Below are 27,078 nucleotides of genomic sequence, written 5' to 3'. Positions count from 1 at the left end.
ATACGATACCAAAACATGAAGAAGGATTTCCACTGCACCCTGTGTAGTTTTCAGGATCTGTGATGCCTACTCACTATGAAAAAAGTATTCCAAGATTCTTGCCAACAGGGAAAGCTGGAAACCAACTCTTACACCAAGGTCTGGTTGATCCTAGCTTAATGATGTTCATAAATGTTTGTTGGCATGAGTCAAATGGAGGCTGGAAATTTTTGAAAGGTTTTAAGCTACATGTGCAAGTGAGATTTTTTTCTTCACATGAAAGGCATAAATGTTATGACTATAAGTAGTAAAAATGGCTTCCTGTTTAAAATTGTGGGAAATGTCTAACTCAGCCATATCAAAGGAGGACACAATACAAAGAGCTGGGAGTTCAAATGAGAATGCAATATTTTGTCTCCTTTGAAGGCTACAACAAATCTGCACCCAAAGATTTCTAAGGTGCTTATCAAAGCTCATAGATTCCAAGACCAGAAGAGACCATTGTGATGATCTAGTCCGGCCTGTATAACCTGGGCCATAAAATGTCCCTCAAATAATACCTAGAGCTTCTCTTTTTAAGATCAAGATTTGATGTTTTTCTAACATTGTCAGCAATGGAGAACCCACCATGACCCATGGTGGATTCTTCCACTAGTAAAGTTACCTTCACTGTCAAAAATGTATGCCTTATTTCCAGTCTGACTTTGTCTAGCTTCAACTTTGAGTCATTGGATCATGTACACCTTTCTCTACTAGACTGCAGAGCCCATTATTAAATATTTTCCCCCCACATGTAGGTACTTCTAGATCTACTTTGTTAAGATAAGGAGATAAAGTTCTTTGAATCTATCACCATAAAAAACATGTTTTCTAATCCTTTAATCATTCTCATGACTTCTCTGAACCCTCTCCAATTTATCATCAACATCCTTCTTGAATTGTGGGCACCAAATTGAACATAGTGTTCCAGCAGCAGTCGCATCAGTGCCAAATATAGAGGTAAATATAACCTTTCTAACTCCTACTCTACTTGTATCTACTGAGCTGGACAGTATTTTTGTACAAAGTTAATTACTACAAATAGTTATTAAGCTTACCTTAGCTGTGTATGTACCTCAAAGGAAATAAGTCAACTGGGACTGAAGCCTCTATTGTGCTTAGTATTGTACATACATGCAGTAAGAGTCTGCAGTCTAACTAGGCAAGACACACAAAGGTGGGAGAAAGGAAAAATTATGGCCATTTTACAAACAAGGAACTGAAGCAGAGAGAGATTAGGTGACTTGTCCAATGCCACACAGAAAGCCTGTAGCATAGTTTAACCCAGATTTTGAAATATTGTCCATTGTCTTAAGTACAAGATCATTCTCTAAAATGAAGCCTGGGACAGCACTTCACTCATTTTTTCATTCTTGCAAAAATAAGTGATTGTTTTAATATTCTGATGGTACAAAGATTAAGAAAATGTATCTGCAAAGCTGGAAAAGCAGATATTGTACTGAAGAGTAGTTATTGTATACTCATTTCTTTCGTCACCAGTTTGGAATGGGCAGGAATCTGGTAAAAAGACGACACACACACACACAAAGAGCTTACATTCTCCATTTTCTTTAATTGCATAGGACTTTGATTGTACAATCTTTTAACAGAAGCATTGTAACCCACTTGAAAATATCCAGTTCCCTTATTTTGTTGCACAGTACATTCCATGCAGATGAAGGTGGGACTGCACATGAATCAAACTGTTGATCTGGTTTAGGTGAACTTTTAGTTAAATAAATCTGAAGCCTGAAGAAGTCTCTTTGGGAATTTTCAGCCACAGCAGAGGGTGAGGAAAAAGAGGATTAACAGAAATATTAGGTGCAATGGAAAGTGTCCAGAAAAGCTAGGAGAAAAAAAAAAGGGTGAGGAAGGGAAACCCTCAAAGGCCACAGATTTCCAGTTCAAAGAAAAAAATTTTAAAACGTGACTATACACAAAAAAAATTAATTGTTACATGCCCAGAATGTAAATTCTGAGTATTACCAATGCTACAGATAAGCAACATACTAAAAAAAATAATTTAAAAAGCTATACAATTGTACTTATAAATATTTAGTCTTTAAAACTAGTTAAGTAGTGTTGGCCAAAAATATTCACAGTTACTCTGACCAGAGCTGTATATATTATATATATTGCACAGTAGTAAAAAAGTTCATTCATTATACCTGTGTAAACAATTATTTTTCTCTTCTTCGGCAATTTTTAGGATTTAGAGGAACATTTGCCAGAAGCAAGAGCACTTTGGTACAAGGCACATCAAAAGCTTTTAAAACAGCATTAAAAAAAAGTTAAAAAGGGTACCATTAACTGGAAAGTTTTGGGGATCATTCCACTTATCATGTAACTATCAATTAAAGACAGGAGTAAAATTTAGAACTTTGTGGGGGAAAAACAAAAACAAAAAGCCCACCACACTATTGTGGGTTGTTTATTCCACAGTCACAGATTTGGCCAGATTTCTTGGAAAGTCCACCTGGAATGAACAACAGATTTTCATTATATGGTACTTAAAGCAATCTTCTATATTTGTTGAATTAATTCAATTTGTGTGCACACATGCATGCAACAATGAATTCTGCCGCCCATCTGTCCTAACACCTATAAATTCACAAGAATATTAATTCAAAAAGTCTTGAGGGGTTGTTTTTTTTTGGATTTAAAAAGGTCAAAAGCTGCCTTATAATCCATCCTCCTTGAATATATGCATTACTATGATACAGGGGTGGGAAAACTTTTTGGGCCAAGGGCCACATCTGGGTGGGGAAACTGTATGCAGGGCAGGGGGTTGGGGTGCAGGAGGGAATGTGGGGCGTGGGAGGGGGTGCAATGTGCAGGAACAGGCTCAGGGCAAGAGATTGGGGCAGAGGAGGGGTGCAGGGTGTATGAGGGGGGCTCAGGGTGGGGGTGCAGACTGTGGGAGGGAGCTCAGGGCAGGGAGTTGGGATGCAGGAGGGGTGCAAGGTACAGGCAGGGGGCTCAGGGCAGGTGGTTGGGGGCAGGAGAGGTTTGGGCACCAACCCAGCGCCACTTACCTAAAGTGGCTCTGGGGTGGTAGTGGCGTACACTGGGGCCAGGGCAGGCTCCCAGCCTGCCTGCGCTGGCCCCATGCTGTGCCGCTCTGCTCCGAGAAGCGGCCAGTACCACAACCCTGCGCGGCCCTGGGATAGGACGCACAGAGCTTCACGCATTGCCCTTGCTACGCCTCCAGGTACCTCCCCAAAGCTCCCATTGGCCATGGTTCCCTGTTCCTGGCCAATGGGAGCTATGGGGGGCAGTGCCTGGAGGCACGGCCAATGCACTGAGCCCTCTGCCCCGGGACCACAGGGATGTGGTGCCGTCCGCTTCTGAGAGCGGCGTGGGGCCTGCGGCACCACGGGGGGCAGTCCTGCGGGCCAGATCCAAAGCCCTGAGGGGCCAGATCTGTCCCATAGTTTGCCCACCCCTGCTATGATAAAACACCCTGTCATATAATAAAATTTAAGACAGGCATTGGAACAGACTCTCCAAGAATGGTCACCATTCCGAGGTCCATGTTCTTAGTAAATTTTATGAAAGTGTATCACACATGCTCCTTGAATAAATTTCACTTAACCTGGAAGTATTTCCTGAAAATAGAGTGCAGACTTCTGTCTAATGGACAGATCATTTGCTCAATTTCACTCTAGAAAAATTGAATTTTTATACTCCAGTTAAAAGCAGCTTAAGTTAGGGGGTTTGTACTGAAATTCTATCTTGACTAACTAGAGCACAGTTATTCCCTTGTTAAAATACATTAAGTATTCCCCTCTCTTTAGGGTGGTTGGAGGAAGTTCACAAGCATGTTTCTCTAACTGCAGTACCTAAATATAGAAGGCACTTACATCATATCCTCGAAGAACAGCCAGGTGGAATGAAAGAAGCTGTAGGGGAATAACACTCAAGACTCCTTGGAGACAGTCAACTGTGTGTGGGAGCTCTATAGTTTTGTATGCAAATTTTGAACTTTCAGTGTCTTCTCTAGAAGACAGAATAATTGGGCGACCCTATAAATAAAATGTAATTATGAAGAGTGGTGACATACTCCCCCAAAAAAGTTGTTGTATGTTGCTGGTTTCTGAAATATCTATAGTATATTTTGAAAGCATTACTCAAACATATAGAAAGAAAAATGTCAGTGCAGGTTTATTTTATAGGAAACTAGGTGCTTGTTTACATGGTGGTATTTTTAATTTAATAAGATTTTACTTTAGCACCATATATAGCTTTATTATTATTCCAACTACATTTTTACAAGTCACTCTTCACCACTGGTGTCAACTTTTAATGTTATATTATAATCAGATGGTAAATGCATCTGATTTGATGATTAGACAAACCACCATCACATTCTGTTTCTGAAGTGTGATCAGTAGTATCATATTTCAACATGCAGAACATCTCTCCATATGATAGTGCTCACTAGACAAACTTACCTGTCGAGCAATGACCTGTTGCAGTGCATTCTGGCACTTGGTGAAGCAGGGATCCTTCATAATTACCATGATAACAGGCATATGTTTATCTACAAGAGCCAGTGGTCCATGCTTTAATTCACCTGCCAGGATACCTTCGGAGTGCATGTACGTGATCTCCTTGATTTTCTAGAAAGCAAATGTCAGAGCATTAAGGGCAAAACAAGAACGAACCTCAGAGGGCAAAAACAGATACAAATGTGAATGTTAACTGTTTAAACATGGAAATAAGGTAACGGGTTAATTTTAACGTGCTCTTTTCAGAAATGGATTTATTTCATTTTAAGACAAACTCCCAAACTTATTTTTGGCAAATTTATCTTAATTTCAGGTCTATAAAAGTGGTGTAGTCATTTCATGAGTTATGTCTGACACAAATCAATGGGAGTCTTTGACTGGAGCAAAAAAAAAAAAAAAATATCCAGATGGGGTAGGAGTGACTAGGTAAAGTCAAAGAAATTTGCAACACAGATTGAGATGTGTTAAAAATGGCCAGAGTTACAGACAGTTCTCAGGTTTATATTTAGAATCAATCAAGTCTTGGAGAATGGTGATCATTTTCTGACCAGACATACTGTATTATCTGATAGTCCTAGTGAAAGAGGTTTACTGCAACGATGGTGCAGCATAAAAGGTTCACACCATTTTTTCCTTAGCCATACATGTTTTTGGAATTTTTTAAAATCACTATACATTATGTTTGCCAGTATACAGTTACATTTGCAGATGGAGCAAAAAAAGCAATGGGAAGGGGAGTGAAAGAAATAAAAAAGTTGATAGCCAAAGTAACTTGTATATATAGGACCTTAAGTTTTCAAAAGCATACCCACCAATGCTCCTTCCAGGCAAGTGGCATAGTTATAGCCACGACCCATAACCAAGAGCGATCTCTGTTTGTACAATTCAAGGGCCAAGTCATGTATTTTTCTCATCCAAAGACAAGACTTCTTAATCATCTCTATCAGGTAATAAAACAAAAAAGAATGTAGCATGAATGCCATTATTCCATGTTTATTAGCTTGACAGTATTTAAATCTGTTTCAATGAAGCAGTAACAGTGGACTCAATTATATGAATTTAAACTTATTTACAAAACTGCAAAGTTATGAAGGTGGGAGAGAGACTACTGGAATTCTAAAAGTTCCTATTTGATCTAGTTTCCACATGATCCATTTAGTATTTTAAATATACTTTACAAAATTCTCTGGAACCTGTTTTGCATAAGCTTGATTTATTTCAGCAATGATTTAAACAAAATAGTAAATACTCTAAATTACTTTAAAAGGAACCTATATCCTTAAAAAAAAGGAAAAAAAAAACCAACTTATTCACTACAATTTACATTAAGAGCAAGACATTTCTCGGTTTTCCAATTTATTTACTTGGTGTCCATTTATATGACAGCTCCGAGTACGAGTAAGCTTCACAGTTTTCAGAGTTTTACAACAATCAGTTTTTCTTATTATGCATATCTTTCATGAAGCCATAGGAAAAAAACATTGCAAGTTGTGATTTAAAAAGACAGGTAGCAGGAGAAAGGATTATACAGAGACAGATGTACTATTTGAAATCAAGTTAATATCAACACTTTACTTCAAGGATTGTATTCCAGAATGAGGGAACATCTCAGTGCACTAATGAGCTCTAATACTTGGAATAGTAAAAAAGTATGAACTTCAAATATACCAGGCAACATTTGCAGCCCACTGATGATCTCCCGTCTCCTACTCTGCAAAGAAATTCTGTCTTCAGACATCATGAGGCCAAACATTACAAGAGAGATGAACTGGCTGGTGTAAGCCTACAGACAAAAAACACGTTACTAGACTTGACTGCTTAATGCAATCTAAATCTTAATTACCAATATATTAACATTTTGATTGGATTTCACAGAGGAAAGGTATAAAAAGCCACAGTAAATAGAGTTACCTTTGTGCTTGCCACACCTATTTCAGGGCCTGCATTGATATGTACACCACAGTCAGTCTCCCTGGATATTGAGCTTCCCACAGTGTTTGTAATGCCAACTGTTAGAGCCCGACGATCCTTACAATACCGCAAGGCCATAAGCGTATCTGCAGTTTCACCTACAGAACAAGCAGTTTGACATTTAAATTTAAAAACAGCACAGCAAGAGCACTGGGAAACTTTAAATCTGTCATATTCAAGGTAACCTCAGGCTCTAACCAATTGAATCCAGTTGTGCACAACAGAAAATGTTTGTAAACATGAGTAAAAACCTTTACACTGAAACCTCACTTCAGCATTGTTCACAAGCTGTTTCTACTTTTGATTCATGCCACTGATTTGAAAAAGCAAGATTTGCATCCAATATTGAGTTCTGGTACCTTTAATTATTCTCCTCCCTTGTTTTTCTTCAAATTAAGACATTCAGACAGAAACAAGTTTTATTTATTGGATTTTTTATACTTTACTACATGCCTCCATTCAGATAGGGATGAATAGTCAAGGCAACTCACCTGACTGACTTATAAAAAAGGACACATCATCCCTGAACACAGGCGTGTTTCTATCCAGGAAGTCACTAGCAAGTTCCACCATCACAGGCAGCTCTGTCAACTCTTCCAACACTTGTCGGGTCTATAGTCAGTAAGCACCAAAGACACTTTTTAATACTGCCGTCCACATCAATACTTTATAGTTTAAGAGTGGGGGGGGGGGGAAGACAAGGATGAGTATATTTACAAAACTTAGTAAGGTAAAGATTTTATTTATTCCTGTTATAGAAGATAGGGCAGCTGTAATTACTGATCAGTTTCAATAAGTAACATCAAAGAGCAGAAGTTTAATTTCTGGCATGGTAGATCATAGTAAATCTGCATTAAAACAAAGTGTTTAACACTAAGTGTCAGGTGCAGAGGAAGGGGAAGGTAGATACACATATTTTCAGACTCTCATACCAAGGCTTAGGAAAGAAAGCTGTTCTCTAAATCACAAAGCTAAGTATGCCATATATTTTAGAGCGGGTTGAACGTACAGCTACTGCAGCATGATAGCTGGTCCCACAGCCAATAATGATCAGTCGGCGGCATCTTCTGATTTCTTTCAAGTGGTCCTTCAGACCACCCAACAGAACTGTAGTCACCCCCAACAAAAAGAAAAAAGTATACTTCAGCAAGGGATTTTATTATAAGCCAATGTGTTAATAAGCCAACAAAACTTAATAAGACTATTCCAAGCTACCTGATTTGGTCTCAAAATTCACCCTGCCTCTCATGTATTGACAACAGATTCTGGTTGTTCAAAGATTTCCTTCTGCATGAATGCACTGAAGTTACCTGTTTAGACAAACACTAAGGTTTCAGTTGTTTTTGTTATTTCAATTACAGAGTCAACTTTTAGAATGACCTGTAGAAGTATGCTGGTTTGGATAAAGCATTAAGTTGTGCCTGGATGGAGATTTAGGGATAGGGCAGGGAAGAAGAGTAGTCCATTTGCTCCATTTAACGGGATTAGTTTTCCCTAAAAAGGACAATCTAATAAATGTGTTTTGGAGGAAGTTGTGAACAGAAATTGATTACAAAGAAACTAAGTTCTGATGTGTTGTGTTATAGCTTTGTCAGATCGGTCCAGGCTTATGAGTACTGAACACATTAAAAACTTAAAAAAAAAACCTACATAGGGCACAAATTTAATGACATCATCTACAGGGGCAGGTAGTACCATGCACTCCCTATCCTCCCTTGGGATTGCCAGCTTCCAGGAAGGACTTTAAAGTCCTAGACACAGGTGCAAGTCATTATATGATCCCATGGCAATTTTCTTGGGGTATAAATCCACCACGCTCCAATATCAGGAAGACTGTCCACCTCTGAATAGGCTATATTTGTAGATGTTCCAACTTACCTTTCATGATTTGCTGCAATTCCATCTGCAAAGTCTGGATGGCTCGAGAGGGGTCATCACTAGCTGAACGTTTTAGCCGATGGATAGAAAGTTTCCCATCAGCCACTGCTGCAATGTCATCATCTTCTAGGAAAATTACTCTGTTGGTGTGTTCAATGATAGCACTACAGAAAGACAGGCAAACAGAGAAGAGACAGATTTATATTTGGAACAATGTTTCAATGGGCAGCAGAAGTAGGATTAAAAAACAAAGCTACACTCCATTCCAGCTACACATACATTGCTGGTAGTTGCAACTTAAACTTGCTTTGATGACTTGCATTAGATATATTTTACATCAGAGGCAGAAAGGCTAGAGATTGGCAAGCATCACTAGCATACAGCTCAAAAATTGGTGGTGTTCTATTAAAAGATCTTTCCTACCTCTGGTACAAGTTTTCCCACCCTTATCAAATAAGTAGACTAGTTACCAGTTGGGCTTCCCAAATCTCCATGATAAAACAGCCTACCTCCAAATCACAAAAGAACAGCAGAGAACCAACAGATAAGGTGTCAAAAACTGACTGTCACTGCTACAGGGCAAACCAAAAAATACAAGAGCTTGTTACCTTGCATCAGAAGCGAAGAAAAATTCTACTGCTTTATCTCCAATAGCATGAAGGCAGGTAGAACTATCCAGTCTTTTCATTCGGGTCTTGCATATGTTCTTCACATTCTCAAAGTTGCCTAGTGAGTAAATAAAATCAGACAAGTCCAACATATAGACCAATCTGAAATGCAGAACCCAACCAGTTTGAAATAGGTTATGAACTACACCACTCAAGATATCACAAAAAAGCAATGATCACCATTTCTAAAAGGAAACCTGCATTTCTTAGAATTGAGTTGAATACTCTGTAGGACCATGTATTTTGTCCAGACTACCTGGTAGCAAGGAGATACCCTGCATTTAAGGAACCCCACTCTCAAATGGACATTAAACAGTAATACAAAACGGGTATTTTCAGGCAAGAACTCACTTTGAGCATCTGTTGATTGTTTTAAAGTACAGAAGTTAACCTCTTCTCTTCTAAAGGACTTAATATGACTTGAAATTAATTTATGTTTAAAGGAAAATCCTGCTCTGTTTTTGTTACGCATCTTGAAAAACAAACAGATAAGCTAGTTATAACTTACATGTCCTATACAAGATAGGAATCTGTTCAGTGGAAAGTTTGTATTTGCTGCGAACTCCAATGAGTAGAGGACTCCCTCGCCTGTGAATCCAATGACGAGCAAGTTAGCTAGAAAATCCTTTATACGGGGTAGGTTCACTGGTTAAATAGACATCTGCAGAGTTGAAAGGCCACACCCCTTCCTATTCCATAGGGAGGCAGATGCTCCAACCACACTCTTGTGGCATAATATATTGGGAATGATTCAACTGTAACCCACAGTTTCCCCACCTACAACCACCCCTCTTATGTTATAATCTTAGATGGTTACACCCCCAGGTTGCCAGTGCAGCCCCTATGGCAGTATCTCATGCCTAGGGCTTGCTCTGCCCTACAGGTCCTGCCCCCCTCCCTCCTTCCTGCAGCTGATGAGTGCCAAGTGCTGCTGGAAAGAGAGATTGCCCTCAGTATATCATCTAGGCTACTCTCCTCCACAGCACATACGGAGATGTATATGAGCGAATCTTTAAAGCAGTAGTCAAATCCCTTTATACTACACACTCAAGAAGCTCTTCTTTTCTACATATAAAGTTACTGCTGTCTCATTTCAGAGGCAGAGAAGTGTAAGAGAGCATTGTATAACTAGGGATTTGTTTTGCCTTTCTTCCTCTCAAACTCAGGACCCTACTTATTGTGCCTATGGACTTGTGCGATGTTAGGAGGCAAGGCAAAATTCTATCACTTTTTTGAGCCAGATGGATCATATACCACATAAAGTCACTAGAATACGCTTTAAACGAGTCAATTTTTTTTAACCTTAATTAAAAAAAAAAGTCAGCATACAGATCCACAAGGTTTAAAGAGATGTTCTCAAATTAAAAGTAACTATGTTGAGTTCCTCATTTTTAAAAATTCCCCACATATTACTGAAAGCACCCAGTTTCAGAGAACACTAAAATAAGGAATTCAGATAAACACTGGCATGGAAAATTCTGCTTGCCAACACAGTTATAGGATTTTGCTTATGTGTTCCAAAACATAGAGGAGACTTTTACATTAGTTTTTTCATCTCCATGCCTATAGCAAAAGGAATGCCACTGCTTCTGTTGGCTACATAGCTGTACTGTAAAAAGCAATCTGAGACAAGTGAGGTAACAGTTGTGTAAAACATGAATTACTATTTTGTAAATTGCTTGCCTTTGCTTTTTCCTGAAAGTTGCTTTTCTACTCAGAAATAGCAGAGTTTGTAAACACTATTATGAGTTTTATCTCTTGGACTAAAGCTAGAGATCAGTGTTTGTGTAACATTTTAGCTCAATGGCTTCTAGCCAGCTTGAATGAATATCCTATTCACAATATTTCTTCAGAATGAAGGAAGCACACACAAGCCCTCTCCCCATTTTTGGTCTGTTGTAAAACAGTAAAGCAAGTATACCCATTAAAAGCACTTTGGATACAGAAGGTAAACGGAGCTTTTCAAATGACACCCTACAGCAGTGATGGGCAACCTGTGGCCCATCAGGGTAATTGATTGCGGACCGCAAGTCATTTTGCTGATATTGACTGTCCGAAGGCGTGGCCCCCCGCAGCTCCCAGTGGCTGAGGTTCGCCGTTCCTAGCCAATAGGATCTGTGGGAAGCGGCGGACAGCACATCCCTGCGGCCCCTTGCTTCCTGCAGCTCCCATTGGCCAGGAATGGTAAACTGCAGCCACTGGGAGCTGTGGGGGGCCATGCCTGTGGACAGTCAACATCAGCAAAATGTCTTGCAGCCCGCAATCAGATTACCCTGATGGGCCGCATGTGGCCCACCACTGTTCTACAGCATACCTAGGAAATTCCACACCTATAGCCTTTCCTATATGGTGTGTCTGCCTTAGTAAGTTCTTCTCTTGATACAATACATCAATTCCCTATAAAATAACCGAGTTACATGCATCAAGAATAAGTCTTGTTTGTCAAGTTCTGATGGCTTTTCAGTTGTGTTTACAAAAATGCTAATTCACGTTTTACACCATTATTACCTCAACAACCAAGGCTGCATTTATAACAGAGATTTTCAAAATGAAACTCATGAAACAATTTAATCCTTTAGAATTCTGTAGTTTTAGAAAGTATGAATAGTTCATGATCTCTAAATCGATTTAATGGCAATTAAAGAAGTGTTCAGAGGGAATTTGAGTTGCAGTTTGCAACCATTATCTATATCAGCTCAAGAACATACAGGATGTCATGTACAGATGCAGTATTTTCATCATAATATTAGTCATGTTTCCTTATATTTCATTTTTTTCTAATTCTATTTTCAAATTGCATTTGGTTGAATAATGTTTATATAGTTATTTAGAAAATAAAATGGCTAAATATGGAAGTGATTGTTCCCATATTTTTACTGATCAGAGATTTTATATTACAGACCACCACGAATGAAGAAAATGGGTTTTTAAAAAAAAAAAAATGGATTTTTGCTAACCTGGTGGCAACAGCTTCACCTGGGTAATGGATGCTCTTGAAAACCAATGCAAAAGCACCTTCCTGGAAACCATACAAACAAATGATTAAAAAAGGGAAAATCCCCCCAAAAGTTACATGAATGAGTCACATTCTGCACTAATCTGGGCCCACTCTCTTCCTGAGGAGCCTCTTGGGTCTAGCTCATTAGGTTATCTGGAGTCTTTTCCTGAAGTCAGATTGCCCCCTTGAAGGGGTCAGCCAGGAAGTAATGGAATAAATGCAAGGCAAACAAACATGCACTCTACAAACGGCCAGAAAGATTAGAAAAAGGAGAACTCTCCCTCTCCCATCCCATCCCATACACACAAAAGACTGTCAATTCTCTTCATGAACAACTTTAAGAGTCAAAAACTGACAGCTGTAGATTTTCAGTAAGATTTAGAAATGTAATACAAATTTGTTATGCAATACAGGATGTACATGGGATGATTCCCAAGTTTGTAGGCCAAAGTTCAGGTCCTACTACTTAGTTTCCTTACTATCAAGTGCAAGTATGGGGCTCCATTTTTTTTGTTTTTTTTTAAAACACCAGACTCAGAAGCAGCCTTGTATAAGAATGTTTGTTAGAGAGCTTTGAAGTTGAAAAGTACCATACTGTGCAAGAGCAAACTCCTGCCCCACGTTACCAAGATTATCTCCCGACTCTCACATACAGGGACAGTATGAAATAGGCGGGGTATGGAACTGCTCAAAAGCAAAATCTGCAGAAGGGGTAGGCAGTCTATGCAGATGGATTCACCAGTCCCCTAACTAGCTCTCTGTGTTTTAAACATAAAGAAGTCTAGCAAAAAGCAGCAACACGCCCCTTACTGCTTTAAAATACTGCTAACGAAGTTTGAGTTTTTCAAGCTTCCAATGTTTTAATCTAATTTCTTGCTCTATAAAAATCACTAAAAAAGTTTAAAAAGTTATTTGCAGCATCTTTTAATTAATTCTGTGGTGGATTTAATAAATTCATGAAGAATATTCGAATAGCACCATGAGAAGTCCCCCTTCACACAGAAAGATGGAATTCCCACACTTACCAGTTGTTGAATAACTCTCTCTACCAAGGCTGAAAAGCTGATATCTTCAGTCTCTCTGTTATCATACATGTATTTGACCAGCTTTGGGATGGTTTCAGTGTCAGTTTCAGATTCAAACTCATAGCCTTTGGTCTCCTGTAATGTTATATATTGAAGGCAAGGTAAGTGTTTTGTTCCTCAGGACAGGAACTCAACAAGTGCCTTTAACTGATGTGTCTCACCAGAAAGATACATATCTCAAACAGAGGATCACATTGGGCTGGTATATATTTGTCACTGAACGAAGTGTAAGGATATAACAAAACATAATAGCATTATTTTCAAAGGAGTATTAAGATAAGAGACTAACTATAACAGTGCAGGGTAGAACATGAGCAACAATGTACGAAGAGGTTTGCAGACAATACCAGTCATGCCATGTAAAGGGCCAGAAATGCACTGCATTGTATCTGTTCCTGGGTATCCTTATTAGGCAGCTTCCATTATAATACAGTTTTTAAATGAAATACTGCATGCACATTGTAATTCACACTATGCAGATGCTGTGAGACATCTGTACGTGTTTGCTTGTATTTTCTAGTTTTATAATTATTCAAGTTGCCATAAACTTACCAGAAATTTCCTCAAGTCCTTATAGTTTGTGATGATTCCATTATGGATAACTACAAACTCTGAAGGGAACATTCAAATTAAAAAAACGAATGTGAAACTCCACACATGCAAAATTAAAGTCAGAAGCTTAAAGTCACAAAATACATTAGTTACTTCCAGAGCTTTAAGTTCAAGATTTATCGCAGCGCCCACAGAGTGAACTACAAAATCCTAGGAGTTTTGTTTTTTAAAATACAACCTTATAGGATTTAAGTATCAAGATAGTTATACAGCCCTCACCACCACAGTAGTATTGGAGCACTTCCCAGAATAGAAACTGTCAATCTCTTCCCCCCCCCACCTTCCCAGCCAACCAATGGGAGAAACAGCTTGATTGGTTTATAATTGGAAGAGAAGAGTGATCTTTTTCAAAAAGAGGTCTGATGCCCTCTTTAAAGAGATCACACTCAATTTCTGAGATTAAATATTGCAACTAGATATTAATATTAACAGTAATCTTTATTAACTTTAGTTTATTATGGACAGTGTTTTGTTAGATATTAACAATTATGTTAGATAGAATATATACAATTTAGCCAGATTGAGCAATGATTAAACTCCTTGTAAACCAATTAAAAATTCACCACCCAAAAATCATTACATTTGTAAGAGACAACAGGCCATTTGGCTACTGTAGTCTCAATCAAAGAATGTGTTAATGCAGCTGGACACTTGAAACTTGGGTGTTTTATTGTTTGGACAGAAGTTTTCAAATAGGGTAATTCCATTTTCACTCCTGGGGGGTGACTGACAGTAAGGGAAGATTTAAAAATAAAGTAACTTCTTTAAAAATAAAAACCATTATGAGCCAAATTTTCAAAAGAATTCAGTTCCCATTTAGGCACCATAATAAGTAGCAAGATTTTTAAACAGATTAGTATGCTATGGGGAAAATCAAGGAGGCTTATTGATGGGCGAGTACTTTTGAGCATTTGGCCCATCAACACAGCTACCACCTCTTGCAAAGGTGGATTAACTATGCTAAGGGAAGATGCTCTCCCATTGGTGTAGTAGCACCTCCACTGAAGTGCTAGAGCAGTGCAGCTGTACTTGTGGAGTGTTTTAAGTGTAGATCTGCCCTTAGAATTTTTCTAGCCAATCAGGATTCAGACATAATAGATTGCTCAAACTTCATTACGAAAATTTTTAAGCATTTTACAGTCCCCCCAACAGGCTAAATTCATCCTCAGTCTAATCCCTTCGAAATGCAGTTACACCAACGATTACTTTTACATGATAAGATGTATTTCTATATTATGTCTGAGTAGATGGCTAGTTGCATTGAAATTTTGATACATACAAATATTTGTAGAACAATTTATACCCTTAGTGATTTAATTGCACTTGTTTCCTCAAGCATGACACAAATTTCACTTAAGACTATTAGATGCAGGGATGTTTTATTTGAGCAATTACTGCTTTGCCAAACTCAGAAAAATTCACAAAATTGTTCGTTGAAATTTCTGTTTGACAGGTAACCGAGTTCAGACTATCTGAAATTTACACACATAAATCAGTTTTATAGTAATCCACTGTATTCTGAAGTCTTTGGTGACATTTCAAATTCAAATAGGATTCCAGATTGGTACAGAGAATACCTACCATTTCCTTTATCTGATCTCTGAGGGTGACTATTCACTGCATTGGGCACTCCATGGGTTTGCCCAGCGAGTGGAGCAATTCCAAAATGTGTTTCAAAATCTGCCTTTAAGTCCATGCCATCTTGTTCTATAGAGAGGGAAATCAGTTCACTAACAGCTTTAAATTGAATCTTAAAATCACACAAACTGCAAGATTAACAGAATTTGGTCCCCCAACATTTTTAAGATTTCAGTAGATTAAAAAGCAGTTAGAAGATGGCAAAAAAACCTTAAATATTTACTTTCATGACACTAAACTTTGGGTGGTTCAAGTTATTGTGATTAAAACCTTTATTTGCTAATGCAGAACCATTTTCAACCAATTCTAACAGTTATGCACGAAGCCAAAAGTTCACATTACTATAAGATACAATGCAGATATATTGAAATGTGACTTCTGCTTTTCATAGATGGAAGTGGAACACGGACAGAACCCGGTGGTCAGCAGGAGGGATCAAACCAGGGACCTCTGGAGCTTAGTGCCTCAGCCTCTAATGCCTGAGCTAAAGGTCAACTGGCTGTTAGCTAGAGCAATCAGAAAGGGTCTCTTTCTCTAACTCTCTCTCAGTGGTGTCATTGCCACTAGATGGGACAGAACTCCACACCCAGGAAGTGTGTGGGTTACAGAAGCATTATATAAAACCGATGTTGTGAAGACAGCCAGTTGCTTTAGTGCTAATAAGAGTTTCTGTTGTATAACAGTCCATGTTCTGCCATTCCTGCTGCCGAATGTCCATTAAGTATACGACTGCTGGCAAGAGGAAGCTCATATTTCAAGGAGCATGGTAGCCACCCAAAAATGAAGAGTGGATTGAGGCCTCCATCAACTTTACTTTAACAAGAAGAATGCCGCTTTACACTTGGAGCATGAAGACGGATTTACTTTGTGACAGCCAGTGTGGCTGATCACAGACCACTCACTCCAATCTAATGCCTGTTATACAATGCAGCGATCAGCAGTAATGTTTTTACATGAATGAGATCTAAGGAGTTCTCAATACCAGCAATACATACAAAGCCAATGTAAGGATTTTTACACTTACTGTGTAACTCCTCATCTAGTGCCTTCACTTTTCCTCTTTTCTTGATTAGTCTGATGTATCTTTCTTTATCTTCGTTATTATTTCCATCAATGGCAACACCTAGAATTCAGAAGACACATCTGTAAGTGTCAGCTACTTAAGAAATGAATTTAACTAGATGATCATGATGTTCCCTTCTAGCCTTAAAATCTGAGTCTATAAGAAATGTCCAACCTGAGATGAGACCGACATGCACATGCAAAGGCATGGCTCTTTTCAAAATTAGCCTCCAAAGAGAAACTCTTGAAGTCTATTACTGGACTCCTGTAGATTAGACTAGGGCAAGTCCTGTATCCCCAGTTCAGGCAAAATTCCCACTGAAGTGTCAACAGGAATTTTGCCTAACTAAGGACCCCCAGCTAGATTTTGCCTAGTGACATTAACAAGTTATAGGTCATTTTAATAAGCCTCCTTGATTTCCCCCCCAAAACAAGACACATGCCACCCCAACCCAAAAAAAGCCCCAAACCCAACCCTATAGTGTGTAGACAGTGTTCCCTTATCCTGTTTGCTTTGATTACATGATCTACACCTCAATTATAGATGAACACCTGATTAAATCAAGTGTTCAGCCCTTGAAGTCCTAAGGAAAGTTGAAGATGAGATTAAATGATCAAAATAATTTATCTTGACTCTCTCCTGGCAATGGTATAAAATTAGCTTGAGAGAATACTGTGCAAATCAAGATGCTGAGTTTTGATTAAAAGTATTAGCCATATTATCTTAAATTTAAAGTAGTTAGCATAATCCTATTTACAACTGCTCATTTGTACAAAAACTAAGTTTAGATACCTGCAGAGTCATAGCCTCTGTATTCTAATCTCTGTAGCCCTTTTATCAGAGTCTCAAATATCTGCTTCCGAGTCCGAGGTACTCTGTAGTTCAGATAAGCAAAGATTCCTGTAAAACAAAGAGAGAGGAAGGGAGACTGAACAGAAAGCAAATATTTAGTTTGAATCCCTTCAGAAATGGATTTAAAATCCTTTATGGAATTCAAAAGTTTATTGGTAAGATTAAACAAACAAACCACGCATTTCCCAATAAAGACTCCTATATTTGGTGCAGTCATTCCCAGTGGGCTTTAAAATGGGAAGATAAAATTTATCCAACCATTTTAAATGCTGAAAACCACAGTGTTCATGTTCATTAAACAAGTGCACCAGTTCTAAGCAATGCTTAGCCTTTCATTCTCCTCACAGACATATCCAATTAGGAGCAGCAGTGAACATCAAAAGCTGAAAAGAGTCTTCCCAACTCTTCATGATGATTGCAGCTGAAAATGAGAGTATTGCGATCAACTTCATATCTAAAACTAAGACATCTGAATTCTAAGGTACAACAGAAGGCGACATTGGTAATCAAAGACAAGGCCCAAAATGCTTATTAAATAGGATAGGTACTTTGAGTAGTCATCTATTTTTGAAAAGTTCCTACTTTATATGGTGTGCAATGGTCATTTTAGCAGGGAGAAGAGAAAACTAGGGAAGCAAATACAAAGGAAAGAAAAGACATCGAAAAGGAAGGACAAAAAAGTGAGGGGACAAAAGGACCCCCCTGAAGTTCTCCTTCAACATAACCGGCTTGCCACCCCCGACTCTATGAAGAGTCGTTAATCCCATTTGTCATCCCACATGCTTCAGGGCTCTGGGTTACTATGCTGAATTCTTTCCTAGGTGTCTGGCTGGTCGGTCTTGATGACATGCTAAGGGTCTAACTGATCATCATATTTGGGGTCAGGAGGAAATTTTCCTGCAGGTCAGATTGGCAGACACCCTAGGGGATTTTCACCTTCCGCTGCAGCTGTGCAGTATGGGTCACTTGCTGCTTTAAACTAGAGTCAATGGTGGATTTTCTGTAACTTGAAGTCTTTAAATCATGATTGGAGAATATCAGTAACTCAGCCAGAAGTTATGGGTCTATTACAGGAGTGCTGTGGCCTGCGATATGCAGGAAGTCAGACTAGATGATCATGATGGACCATTCTGACCTTCTTGTCAGGTCATTTTGTGCAGAGAGCAATCTGCTGTAGAAAAGAACTGAACTCTCTGCTCCATAAACAGAAAGACAGAATGAGAAGAAAGTGCACAAGCTGGAATCTCTTCTCGAATGGGAGGGAAAAAACAGGGGAATGAGACACCACTAAGACAGGAAGGAATTCTTGATGTGTCAGGTCATTTTCTGAAGGCTGGGGTGTAGCAGAGTAATAGCATAATGTCCCTAATGAGACTGAAGGATAACTGCTGATCACTTTAGGGGATGCAACTATATTCAGTTTTTGGTGGGGAGGGGTTTTTTTTGTTTGTTTGTTTTTTTAAGGAGACCTGCAAGCAAAAGAAACAACAACATGTATTCTTGTGACCATTTTTGTTATAATGGTAGCCTGGAAGGTTTTGCTGTTAAAAAATGTCTTTATTACCATTATAAATTAGCTCCTGTCTAGTCCAGAAAACCATATCCAGACCAGAAAGCTAGTGAAACTGACATAACAGAGCTAAAGGAGTAAAAGTTGAGCTATGAAGAGACCATTAAACTTGAAAGTATTGTTATTATTAACAAATACAGAGCTACAATGACTAATTAACCTTTTGAATACAAGAAGCATTTGTTAATACTTTCAATCCATCAATTAAAGATATTAAGAAGTCAACAACATAATTTACATATCCCAGTGGTCCTCCAAAAGCAAGGAAGTTGTAGTGAAGATATAGTTGAACTTCTAGGGAAAAATTCATTATTAGTGTAAATCCAGCAATTTCAAAGAATTTCTACTACAGATATTATAATTAGCCTGATAGCTTTTGAATCTCATAAACTATTGTGCTCATAGACTGATCCAGAATAGCATATCCTCAGTAGAACAGTTCTGCACTACAGAATAGAAATCCCTCTGTTTAGTCTCTCTCACCAACAGAAGCAGGTCCAATAAAAGATACTACCTCACCCATCTTCTCTCTAATATCCTGGGACCAATACAGCAACAACAGCACTGCATATATCTATTTAGCCTAGGCATTTCTAATATACCATTCATATTAATATCCGGGTGGCAGTATGTGCAGAGAACATTGACACATTAAAGGCTTTTTAAAAAAATGTAACTGAACACATCGCAAGTGTTATTCTTAAATGGATTTCTTGGAAGTAATGTCTACAGTTTATTACATATAAAGCCTCCTTAGATTGAGGATTTTTGGACAGCTTTTTCAGACACCCATTTCCAGTTGTTTGGTGCATGCCATCAGCCTTAAGAGCAGAATTTTTAAATACGGATTTCTTAATATCATTCCAAAACATTGCTACATGCCTCCCTTTTCAGCTCCAACCCTGCTTTCTATGCCAGATTTCACAATGTATTTAAAGACACCTCAGGCACGTATGTGCAGTGTGGCGTCTTCGTGACTATGCAGAGCTCCAGGAAAAGCTTCCTTTGGGACTGCCTTTACAATGCTCCCAGTGTGCTGTAATTGTTAAAGGCTCCTTGTTTCTAGGGAACTCTAGCTATGTTTCTACATATGTCAACTCAGAGGTTCAGAAGCCACTAGAGGCCATTACACTGAAAGTGATAGCTGCACCTGGGTTGCCATGGAATAGATTACAAATTCTTTGGGTACAGGGAAATAATTCATTCTGAAAACCAAACTTCTACAGTATTTCCCTGTGTTTCATAATTTATTCACTCCTGTGTACTTTCTTCCCTGAACAGATCATCCTTTTGGCTGGATTTAAAGAGGAGTTGAGCAACATGCAATTAGAAATAAACATTTTAGTACAGTGTTTTCTGAAAAGCTCGCATCCACTGGAAGCTGAACCAAATTACAGGTTTGACAAATATTTTTACTTGATATAAAGGAGACCTGTGAAACTGATATCTCTGAAAACCATTAGAAAGTGTTAGCGAGAGGCAATTTCCAACAGAACTTGTAATAAAAAAAAAGTTAACACATTTTAGCTTAAGTATTATACTAAAAAAAATCAAGTAAAGCCATTGAAAGTGATGGTCTCACCTCACTAGCACAATTTAAAAAAAATTAAGTGTTGTCCTTGAATATAAATCTGGGGTGCAAGATAGAATTGGATATTTTATATCCAACTGCTAATGTTCACAGTCATTCTTTTGTCTTTGCTAGAGTATTGTTCCTTTGACCACAATACCATGTTGTAACTGCATCACACAGAAGATGAAGCCACTTATAAACGGTAGTAATGACTGTAATTATCTGGTTTGATCAAGTTACTTGTAGCTGACTGTCTATTCCAGTGCAAAATGGCTTCTGTACAAACAAAACACCAAAATACCACTCAGAAGTTTAAGAAAGAGCAGAGTTAATCTTTGCTTGAGGCCTTTCCTTAAACCCGCATAAAGAGTCTGCAGTTCTGGCTTTCTCTGGCAGACTGCATGTCGTGTGTTAGAAAAAGGATTGAGAGTTTTCTATTGAAAAACTTCAAAAGAATGCTTGTAGTTGCAAGATTTCACCAAGAATGGGAGCAGCCTATGACCGAAAGTAAAGGCACTTCCCTGCCCCAAGAGATTAAAGTCCACGTTCAATAGTTGGAGTGCGTGCGTTGTTGGTGCCAAAAACTTGGCTTTGAGAAAAGAAAGTGACATTCACTTTTAGATGGACTAGAGCTTATTTTACACTTAAAATAGCCAGTCTGCTTAAAAGAGTCACTTTTTACATTGCATCCTCATAGGATCAAATCAACACTTTTAAATGTGACAGATGTGGCAGAGACTCTCTCCCCCAAGTGGGTCTCTTCAGCCATGTTTGCAGCTGCCATAAAAACAAACTGAGTAAATTTTTTTGCCTCTCAGTGGCACCTACCCATGGTCTCTCGAGACTGACGGATGCCTACTACTACTCTTCCTAACCTATTCTCATGCAACAACCTATCCATTTACATGAACACCAGTTCTGGCCAAAATTTTCAAAAATTAGTCATCTGAAAAGGGTACTTAGGTTTCTATGTAGATAAATTTAGGTACTTAAATTTAAGGAACAGACATTGCAAACCTTTGGTTTGTATGTGCTACCTAACCCCACCCCACACATACACAAAATCAGAGATTAGACAAGAAGGTACCACAGTGAATATTTCCAGATTTAAATCATTGGAGGAGAGAATAAACCTTAAGGGACTATTAATACTTTTTAAAAATATTAAAATATCTGCTGACTGTAGAAAGAATGTTGAAAGTGTCCAGGTTTCACAGAACAGCTTCAACATGCCATGTATGTGTTAAGGGATACGTGACAGTTAATGGAGTCATACATGTTATCCTGGGCATTTTACAGATGCCTCACATCCAGAACAAGGATTCCCTGTCCTCTTCCCCCCCCCCCCCCCCACCATAGGATTTTGGGACTGAAGTTCCATTGTAACATTTTTTAATTTTTACATCACTGAAGACATCTGGTCCCCAAATGCTGGTGGTGGCAGAAGGCTGAGTGCAATTAAATCACATCATTCTCACTATATGTGACTGGTTACTCCCATTGCCATTTCATACTGAGTCAGTTACCCGACCCCTAAATTAGAAATTTTACTAAACTGCATTAGCAGGATTAACTCCCTTATTTCCTCAATCAATAAAGCCTGCATACCTTGGGATTAAGTCATTTCCAGTCTCTCAGTTGAATGTTTCTGACATGTCTGTTTACCTAGGGTTGTCTCTCACCTAGGTTGCTTTGTTTGTTTGTTTTAATTAAGGTACCTTTTACGTTTGTTTTGATGAAAGCAATTTAAAAGTAAGTAGATGTTCAAACATCTCCTTGGACATTTTCAATAAGACAAAGCATTGATTTCTGATTCAGAGCATAAAAGTAAGGGAGACTCAGTAAAACTCAATTTCAGCCCAAATCTCACACCCAGAACCTTTATAAAGTTTCAAACAAGTACAGGTAAGTAGCACACTTTCCTTGTCCCCCAATGGGCTCCTCACCTTTACCAAATTCCTCTCAAGTTGAGGGGCCTCTCTACACTAAAAAAAGTTTTCAAAAAAAAAAAATTCCCTCTGTTGCTAAACTGCACTGCATTAGCAGCATTGAGAGCCCTAGGGTAGACAGGCTGCTATCACTTTTTAAAGCATCATAAAATCTAGTTTCAGAGTAGCAGCCATGTTAGTCCATATCCACAAAAACTAACAGGAGTACTTGTGGCACCTTTGAGACTAACCAATTTATCAGAGCATAAGCTTCTGTGGGCTACAGCCCACTTTATCGGATGCATAGAATAGGACATATAGTAAGATAGATATACATATACACACATACAGAGGAGGTGGAAGATGCCATACAAGCTGTAAGAGGCTAATAATAGCTCATCTTAATTAATTAGCCTCTTACAGTTTGTTTCCACCTTCTCTGTATGTGTGTGTGTATATATATCTATCCATCCATCTTCTTACTACATGTTCCATTCTATGCATCCGATGAAGTGGGCTATAGCCCACGGAAGCTTATGCTCTAATAAATTGGTTAGTCTCTAAGGTGCCACAAGTACTCTTGTTCTTTTTATAGAATCTAGTCACATTCAAAGCCAGTCTAATCAACAGTTTCTGCTGGGTTGGCTATCAGCTTAAAGGCCTTGCCTTCAGTTGGAAAGCAAAGGTTTGTTGTAGCATAGACATGGCCTTGGCTAATTCAATGGCCACAACAGCACAGTAGCTCTGTGGAGTTGACACTTCTTACATTGATGGAAGAGGTTTTTCCTGTTGATGTAGTTATCCACCTCTCCAACAAGCGGCCTAGGCCGATGGAAGAACTCTACTGAGTCATGTGAAAACTACTACAAGCTGCCTTATCACTAGGATTTTAACTAGGGCTGTCTATTAATTGCAGTTTACTCACGTGATTTAACTAAAAAAAACTTAATTGCAATTAATCACACTGTTAAAGAACAGAATACCTATTGAAATGTATTAAGTATTTTTTCTACATTTTCAAATATATGTATTTGTATTAAAAACACAGAATACAAAGTGTACACTGCTCACTTTATATTATTTTTATTACAAATATTTGCACTGTAAAAATGATAAACAAAAGCAATAGTATTTTTAATTCACCTCTTACAAGTACTGTAGTGCAATCTCTTTATCATGAAAGTGTAACTTAAAAAAAAAAATCTACATTTTTGTTTGAGTGCAGTTATGTAACAACAATGTAAAACTTCCAAGCCTACGAGTCCACTCAGTCCTACTTCTTGTTTAGTCAATCGCTAAGACAAACAAGTTTCAGAGTAGCAGCCGTGTTAGTCTGTATCCGCAAAAAGAAGAGGAGTACTTGTGGCACTTAGAGACTAACAAATTTATTTGAGCATAAGCTTTTGTCGGATTGTTTACATATATGGGAGAGTCTGCTGCCTTCTTCTTATTTACCATGTCACCTGAAAGTGAGAAAAGGCGTTCGTTCACATGGCACTTTTGTAGGCAGCATTGCAAGGTAGTTACATGCCAGATATGCTAAACATTCATATGCCCCTTCATGCTTTGGCCAGCATTCTAGAGGACATGCTTCCACGCTGATGTTGCCCCCTAAAAAAATAATGCGGTAATTAAATTTGTGACTGAACTCCTTGGGGGAGAACTGTATGTCTCATGTTCTGTTTTACCTGCATTTCATGTTATAGCAGTCTCGGATGATGAGCCAGCACATGTTCGTTTTAAGAACACTTTCACAGATTTGACAAAATGCAAAGAAGGTACCAATGTGAGATTTTTAAGGATAGCTACAGCACTTGACCCAAAGTTTAAGAATCTGAAGTGCCTTCCAAAATCCAAGAGGGATGAGCTGTGGAGCACGCTTTCTGAATTCTTAAAAGAGCAACACTCCGATGTGGAAACTATAGAACCCAAACCACCAAAAAAGAAAATCAACCTTCTGCTGGTGACAACTGACTCAGATAACAAAAATCAACATGCATCGGTCCACACTCCTATGGGTTGTTATCGAGCAGAACCCATCATCAGCATGGACGCATGTCCTCTGGAATGAAGCATGAAGGGACATGTGAATCTTTACCTCATCTGGCTCATAAATATCTTGCAATACCTGTTACAACAGTGCCATGTGAATGCCTGTTCTCATTTTCAGGTGATATTGTAAACAAGAAGCAGGCAGCATTATCTCCTGCAAATTGTAACCAAATTTGTTTGTCTGAGTGATTGGCTGAAGTAGAACTGAGTGGACTCTTAGGCTCTAAAGTTTTACATTGTTTTGTTTTTACATAATTCTACATTTCTAAATTCAACTTTCATGATAAAGAGATTGCACTGCAGTACTTGGATTAGGTGAATTGAAAAATATTTGTTTTTTACAGTGCAAATATTTATAATCAAAAATAAATAAAGTGAGCACTGTACACTTTGTATTCTGTCTTGTATTTGAAATCAATATATTTGAAAATTTAGACATCAAAAATATTTAAATAAATAGTATTCTATTGTTTAACAGCACAATTAATTGCTATTAATTTTTTTTAATCACCTTGACAGCCCTAATTTTAACTCAAGTTAAGAACACACTTTTTCCCCTAGGGAAGACACAGCCAAGTGTCAAGAGGAGACATTTGGACCTAGAGCAGTGGTTTTCACCTTTTGATTTGCAGACCCCTAAAAAATTTCAAATGGAGGTGAAGACCCCTTTGTAAATCTTAGACATGGTCTGCAGACCCCCAGAGTTAACAGGCCAAAGGCTGAAAAAACAACTGATCTAGAGCAAAGAATAATAGTGGAGCTACCCAGTAACCCAAAAACAGAACCACTGAAGTGTACCACATAAGCCTGTTGTGATGAAAGATGTTTGGGGGCAAGCCAGCAAGATGGAGTTTGGGGGAGGACAAACAAACAGAAAGATCCGATTGGGTCCAAAAGGAAGTTAAAGATGGGAAGCTGGTGAGGGAGGCATTACCTATGACAAGCACAAATGGTTAAAAGCCAGTCACACCCTCCCAGATCTATGGTTTACCATCCCCACAAAACAGATGAATCAAGACCAGAATTCTAAAAAATAAAGAAGTCCAGAGAGAACAGTTGTGGATCAAGCCTGGATTTTCTGTATTTTTAAATAATTAGAACTCCTGTTCATACTGCAGCAGAGGTTCTGGCTAATTTTAATGCTATTAAAAATTTAAAAAAAAGACAGGATGGGTGAGGAAATATCTTTTATCAGACCAGCTTCTGGCAGTGAAAGAGACAAGCTGTTGAGCTCTACTGGGTTCTTCTTTGGGTCTGTGGACCGCCAAAGCTAGTCTCTTCCACTAACAGGAGCTGGTCCAATATCAGATATTCCCTCACACACCTGGTCTCTTGGACCAACACAACAACCCTGCAAATTAACAATAAAGTCACTCCTGTCCCAGCAAAAAGAAAAGGAGGACTTGTGGCACCTTAGAAACTAACGAATGTATTAGAGCATAAGCTTTCGTGAGCTACAGCTCACTTCATCGGATGCATTTCGATGAAGTGAGCTGTAGCTCACGAAAGCTTATGCTCAAATAAATTTGTTAGTCTCTAAGGTGCCACAAGTCCTCCTTTTCTTTTTGCGAATAGAGACTAACACGGCTGCTACTCTGAAACCTGTCATTATGCAAGGCACTGTCCCAGCAGTTACTTGCTCCCCTGCGGTCTCCCAGGAGATGTAATTAGCCCCCCCACACACAGTTTGTAACAGGATTACAGATAGGCTTTGTCCTCACTCCCATTTGGGGTGGCCACCAAGGACCTTGTAGCCCGCTCCCCCCCCCCCGTCTCCGGATGGGGGGGGCAAGAACATCCACCTCGCTTGCCCCCGCACCGTAGCCTTCTCCATGAAAGCAACAAGCTTTGGGGGTCGAGGGGCGAACACATGGGAGCGGTGCCACCTCTGGCCCCAGCTCAGCTGGAGGGAGAAGGGGCGGTGCCAGGCTGGATGCGAATGGGGAGGTGCCAGGGGCAGAGAAAAGCATCCGCTAGTCTCCTGGCTGGGGTGCGGGCTGGAAAGGAGGTGCCCCTTGCCCCCCCCCCCGTTTCAGGGGCTTTCCGCCTTCCGGGGGCCTGGAGGGGGCTCCGGCAAACGTCGGGGCCCCTGGCAGGATGGAAGGAGACGGCCCCCCTGTATTTTCCGGCTTCGGAAGAAAGGCAGGGGGCTGGCTCCCTGCAAAGGGGGCGAGGACCCCCTCGGGGCGGGGCTCGGCTCCCCTAGGCTCCGCTCGCGGGGGGGCGGGTAGTTCCCCACGCCAGGCCAGGGCAAGGGGGAGCCGGGCGAGCCCGTCACTCACCGCACATGGTCCCGGCGCACCGTAACCCTAGTCCCGGGGAGGCGAGTCCGGCGGGAGCCGCGGCCCCGGCTCTTATAGCGCCGCCGGGCGGGCTCCCTCCCTGCTCATTGGCTGCGGGCAGGGCGGGGGGCTGGTCCCGGGGCCAGCGCAGGCTGCAGACACGGGACTGTCGGGCGGGGGCTTGTGTGAGGGGTAGGGCGGCGCTGGCCTGGGCTGCACCCCCCCGGGATCCCAGCCGGCACCCCCGGGATCCCAGCCGGCACCCCCCCGGGATCCCAGCGTGCACCCCTCGGGATCCCAGCCGGCACCCCCCCCGGGATCCCAGCGTGCACCCCCCGGGATCCCAGCCGGCACCCCCCCGGGATCCCAGCGTGCACCC

At 39.7% G+C, this 27,078-nt stretch overlaps 1 protein-coding gene across 1 annotated transcript; it reads right to left on the bottom strand.

Annotated features, from left to right (window-relative positions):
• Window positions 1-1,571: 1,571 nt before the first annotated feature.
• On the bottom strand, window positions 1,572-26,788 carry GFPT2 (glutamine-fructose-6-phosphate transaminase 2). Its single transcript, XM_038413375.2, is given in 20 exon segments — window positions 1,572-2,494; window positions 3,882-4,043; window positions 4,473-4,640; window positions 5,342-5,469; window positions 6,198-6,312; window positions 6,441-6,598; window positions 6,992-7,112; window positions 7,510-7,607; window positions 7,716-7,751; window positions 7,754-7,810; window positions 8,379-8,542; window positions 8,987-9,104; window positions 9,555-9,634; window positions 12,004-12,065; window positions 13,070-13,204; window positions 13,682-13,740; window positions 15,323-15,448; window positions 16,404-16,502; window positions 17,235-17,342; window positions 26,700-26,788. Coding segments are annotated over 20 exon segments (2,046 nt in total). The 5' UTR covers window positions 26,707-26,788; the 3' UTR covers window positions 1,572-2,449.
• Window positions 26,789-27,078: the final 290 nt, after the last annotated feature.

This window comes from Dermochelys coriacea, chromosome 8 (assembly GCF_009764565.3).
Source record: "Dermochelys coriacea isolate rDerCor1 chromosome 8, rDerCor1.pri.v4, whole genome shotgun sequence".
NCBI classification, from domain to species: domain Eukaryota; kingdom Metazoa; phylum Chordata; order Testudines; family Dermochelyidae; genus Dermochelys; species Dermochelys coriacea.
This window is presented reverse-complemented; position numbering and strand designations above follow the sequence as displayed.